Source organism: Pterocles gutturalis, unplaced genomic scaffold (genome assembly GCF_000699245.1).
Source record: "Pterocles gutturalis isolate BGI_N339 unplaced genomic scaffold, ASM69924v1 scaffold33386, whole genome shotgun sequence".
Taxonomy (NCBI): Eukaryota; Metazoa; Chordata; class Aves; order Pterocliformes; family Pteroclidae; genus Pterocles; species Pterocles gutturalis.
The window spans coordinates 12,189-17,375 of NW_010106523.1; the positions used below are offsets into that span (position 1 = coordinate 12,189).

At 47.0% G+C, this 5,187-nt stretch overlaps 1 protein-coding gene across 1 annotated transcript in view; it reads right to left on the minus strand.

Moving 5' to 3' along the window:
• POLL (polymerase (DNA directed), lambda) overlaps window positions 1-4,049 on the minus strand; it is a 9,827-nt gene extending 5,778 nt beyond the window's left edge. Inside the window, exons 1-3 of the mRNA XM_010087820.1 lie at window positions 3,935-4,049; window positions 3,369-3,663; window positions 2,535-2,703 (exon numbers count right to left, since the gene is read on the minus strand). Coding sequence (XP_010086122.1) covers window positions 2,535-2,703; window positions 3,369-3,663; window positions 3,935-4,049 — 579 coding nt within the window. The remainder of the gene's footprint in view (window positions 1-2,534; window positions 2,704-3,368; window positions 3,664-3,934) is intronic.
• Window positions 4,050-5,187: the final 1,138 nt, after the last annotated feature.

A 5,187-nucleotide genomic window follows, 5' to 3' on the forward strand; every position in this document is an offset into this window, starting at 1 on the left:
CCCCATGGCTATCTGCAAGAGAAAAGGAGGAGGAAGGAATGACACAAAGGACTCCACATTCCTCAGTGACAGAAGAAAGAACCAATGTATACATTTGCTGATACCCTCAGCATTAGGATGCCTCTGTGTGGACTTAAGAAACAATGAGCCTTGGCTTCAGGTAATGAACAAAAGAGGATAGAAGTGGGAAGCCTCATAGAGGCTTTGTAGACTGCTTTACTCACTGGGGTCCCCCTCTCTCCTGATGTATAAACACAGGAGTCCATGAAGATCCAAGTGCTCCTGTACTGTGGAAGTAACCCTGAATGGCACAGGGTTGTTTGGGATCAGCCCAGCAATTACATGTGGCACACAAGTCCTGTTATGAGTTTCTGCAAAGCATCAGCCTAAGTCAGAGCCATATTCTTACAACCTCTGGTTCTGCTGGCTAAGGAGGTCTGCAGACAATTCCTGCAGGACAGAGAGCTGAAGTCTTGAGGCAGAAGAGGCAGGATGTTTCCCTTTTTTCATCTTAACTCTGAAAACTAGGTCAGTCCGACGACTTGATAGAGTAAAGCAGTTTCATTCATCTCAAAATGCAACTCCCTTAAGACACTGTTCCCTCTAAGGGCAGCAAAGCATCAGAGTGTTCAGATCGGTTAGTAAGCCCCTTATAAGCATTTAAGGAGCATGCTATCCAAGCACAATGCAAACAACTCTGCAGCTGGAGCATGCAATTCCCATCCTGTTGGAGAGCAGTGTCACACAGGTAAGACAGAACATAAACCTCTGACTCTGCACTTCACCAACAAAGCTGATGGACTCTTTACAACCATACCTACAAAACCAACTAGTCCCATTAGCTTCTAAAATATTGCAGGATCCTACAGCAGCTGACTTGCTAGAGCCAGGCAAGACTGTGATGTGCATGTTTTGTCTGGAGCACAGCACAGGAGCCAGGACAGCAGCTGAAGCAATACGCCACTTCAGAGGGATGAAGGCAGCCTGCGGTAACAGCCCCGAGGTTCAGCCTGTGAATAACTGGCACCACTTGCAAAGGATGCCTTGCAGAAAACTACTGCATCCAGATGCCGGTCACACAGTGTTTGCTACAGTTTGACTGGTAACAGGGTTACCTGACAGGAGTTTACATTCAAACACAGAACTCTCAGAGCAGCCCCTGTTCAGTAGGAAACACTGGAACACTCCTCATCTCCTAGACAGAAAACATCCACCCAAGCTAGAAAAGACTCTGCTTAAATGGAGGCTACTTCTAAGCTGAGACGTCAACTTCAGCTTTACCGTTGTAGCTGGATCTTAAAAGTGGTTGGTACTGACTTTAAAGCATATCCTGTGGGTTCTCTTCTCCTCCGCAAACTCACATAGTCCTAAGCTTGGGACAGGGGATTTTACTGAAGTGTCTACAGACACTGTTTTTGTGCACAGACTAACAGGAAATATCACTGCTTGAGGGGATTTAAAAGGAAAAAAAAAGCAAGGCGGCTTCAGATTCCAGCAGCTGTCTGGCCACCCAAAGTAAATGTGAGCAGAAAGCAGGGCAGATACCACGGGATCCATAAAGGTACAAAAGGTTCTTTTTCCCATTAAGTGTGAGATTTGTTAATAACTATTACCACTAAATTACAGTTATGAGAAACAGCAAAGATGGGGTAACTACAAAGGTGACACAGTTAAGAAGAAGCCAACTCTGCCTATAGCACACTGGAGAGTAAGTCTGGAGAGAGAAGATCCCCTCCTACACATATTCAAGAGAAAGCCTAAAACAAAGGAGCCTTCAGTGGGCTGACAGGGAGTAACTACAGGGTTTTGTGAAACAAAATTTGGGACTGTGTGAGAGAACAGATGCCAGAATTACAAGGCAGCTGCCACTCTAAGAGGTCTGGGGTAACTTTGCTACAGATAAGATCTGAATGCTGCCAACGCTCAAAAAGAATGCCATAAGCTTGAGCAAAAATACAGGGAAAGGAAAGAAAGCTAACAGCACGTCAGAGTCGGAGAAGCTGACTCACAGCAGAGGCCACTAATAACCTAACAGAGATATTTTAAGCACACCACCACAATCGTTAGAGTGGCAACCTGATCCACTGCACTTGTGTCTGAACAGGGTGCTTGCCAAGGAGTGGAGACTGGGTCAGTATGGCTCAGGCAGGAACACGGGATGAAATATCAGAGACCGCTTCCTGAAAGGGAGATTTTCAGCCAGGGAATATTCCTCAAAAGGACACAGGGGAAACACGATCACCAGAGTGAACATTGGCCTGATCAAAGCACCAGAACTGCTTCAGCTGGAAATGTTCCAATGAGGACAGAAATTTAAGGGGTGTTGTTTCTACTTTTAACACCTGAAAGGGACAAAGAGAAGCAGTAACCATGTCCACAGCCTGAGTCTGTCAGCACCAACCCACGGAAGCATCCAAATGCCCTCCCTTTGCTGAGAAAATCTGGCCCTGTATCCCTGCAGGGATGCCCTTAGCCAGGAAAAGCAGCATGCAGGATCTGCACATAAGAAGAAGGGCCTGTGCGGGAAGCCTCACCTCAGCCAGCTGCTGCTGTCCAAGGATGCCCAGGCCTCGCTTCAATGAGTCCTCCACCGGTGCTTCAGTATTTGGTTTCAGTGCTCCCTCCTCTGCTGGAGGCTCAATCTCTTCACTGCCCAGGACCAGCTGCTGCTGTTCTTTCTGCAGTTCTCCCTCCTCCAGGAACCTGCCATGGACCAGGTGCCTTAGTAAAGGAAGAGGAATTCTCAGCCCCCAGAAGTGCAACTGAGAAATCCTTCTGCATGTTTTGGGATGGAGCAAACAACCCATATGAATTGTACTCTCTCAGATCACAAATTACTCTGGTTTCAGCCCAGTTCTCCAATTTCCATCCACCTTGTTGACCTGCAACTTCCACTCCTATCTACCTCACTCTTAGACTCTTTCTCCAAAACTTTGCCAAAACATTTTGATCCTAACCTGTGGCTGTCTGCTGCTCCATTCCTTATTTCTTCTTGTGCCTAGTTGGCAATTCTCTCTCTACTTTTCATCTGCAATAAGTAAGAAACAGCACTTAATCCTGAGCATTTTTTTAAAAAATCTCGTTATCACTGACGGATTAGGAAGAGGTGCCTTTAGAACCTGTAGCAAGTGACAGAACTCCTGTTAGCACTTCTGGGCTCTGTTCCATTTTTTGCTATCCCACAGAATGGCAACTTGTCACAGATCACTACATTTCACAGTCTGTATGGGGAAAAGTGATTTTGAGTCACAGCCACGGGAGCTGCAAGGAGTTGCAGTCTGAGATTTTGAGCAGAGGTAAAATTTCAGTGCTGTTCAGTTTAGGATAGAAGCACAGTAGGGAGGAACGACAGAGTGGCATTTGCATACCTGTGAGGGATAAAGACACCATAGCCAGCGGTACTCAGCAGCTTCTGATCTCTAATGCAAGCACTTAGCCAGGATGCCTTCACTAGCTTCACCCCTGAAGGTAGCTTGGTTAACTTAAGGAGCCGAAAGGCCCGATCACAGCCCATGTCTTCAGCCACAATGACATGCGTCACCTCCGAGGAGAGCTGGTGGTGTACAACACCTCCATTCTGGAGAATCTGCTTGTGGAAGATCTCTGCCCTGGCTTGGCCGATGCCAGCTTGCAACACATAGGCAGTGACTGGTTTCAGCCACTCTCCTGAGGAAAACACAAGGGCAGGAGCTCAGTGACAAGAGAAACAGTATCACAAACCAACAGGACTACATATCTCACATAGGACATGATGGCACCAACAGTGGCAGGCAGTCTTTGGTGGGCACCAGCTGGACACACCAAAGCAAGCTGGATGTGATCTCTACTGAAAACACACTCAGGGGCCAGAAAAAGCCTTTGGGGGAACAGCACCTCCAGTTAAGAAGCTGGGGTAGAAGCATTAGAGTCTACATCATGGGCATGCAGGACTTACCCTCAGATATCTCTGTTCCTTCCTCTTTCGCAATTTTTGGAGGAATACTTTTCCCTGAGTCACCCCTCACATTCTTCCTCTTGGGAAAGGCTTTGACGATCCCTCGTGGCTCCATAGGCCAGGTGAGAAGTTGCTGAATACCAATAAGAGGTTGCTTAGAACAGTGTTGCGCAACCACAATAAAATAAGATTCACTCATTTTGCTCACTTTTTTGGTTTGCAGTTCTTTTTTTGTTGTTGCTTTTCAAAAATGCTTGCCCTGAGGGAGGCACCTGCACAGCCCACGAGGTCAGAAAAATCAAAGTCAGTAACCACCAAAAAGCTGCTTCGGAAGACCCTGCTTGAATGCCTTAGAAACCACTAAAGCTGAGTTCTTATAATAGCAAGTATTCAACTCCTTTAACATTTTAGAGCTCCTTCCTGCCCGGCCAAAAGAAGCAACTTTATTTCCCAGATATTTCTTAAGCACATTCCCAAGAGAGAAACGCCTCTCCTGACAGGGCTGAAAACCAGTCACTGATGAACAGATAAAAGCAGCAGATTGACACCAAGTGTTTCATACAGCCACAGGAGGAAAATCCACAACCTGGCTTCAGCTGGAAATAGCAAATTAATAAAGATTAACTAGTCAAGTTCAATATGGGTACGACTCTGGCTTTACCATCACAAGCCTTGCAAAAGAAAACTTCGGCGCCCAGGCAAACAGAAAGTTTGGTTTTCCACAGCCCCAAAAAAATCCCGAATTGACATATATCCCAACAGCCCCTTCCACCCGGCTGCAGCGTTAGGCCAACGCCAACTTGAAGGTTTCCTCTTTGTGCAGCACTTTCGTGTTTTACTTAGAGGTTTCTCACACACACGCCAGCAAAAACCTGTCACACTACGCATGGCAGAGCCGACAATGGTCCCACCTGGCTGTGCCTTCTCCCTACAGTCACCTTCTCATCCAAGTGCTGAACACAACCTGCTAGAAGACCAACCCAGAGCTGGACTCAAGTCTTTGCTTCTGTGAGGAATTGAGCTTTGGGGGGGGAAGAAACCTGGCTACACGGCTAAAACTCAGCTTCACAGAAATGTTTCTGTTTTCAGGACGTTTTGACCAGGAAAGCCCTCTGAAAACAGTAATACTTCCTCTTAGACAAAGCAAAAAACCCGCACCAGGCCCCCCTCAAGCTCCTAGGTACCCAATTCCTTTACAGGGCTCGGAAGAGTGCTTTCCCAGGCAGCACTCAACCCACCTCACACCCAACCCG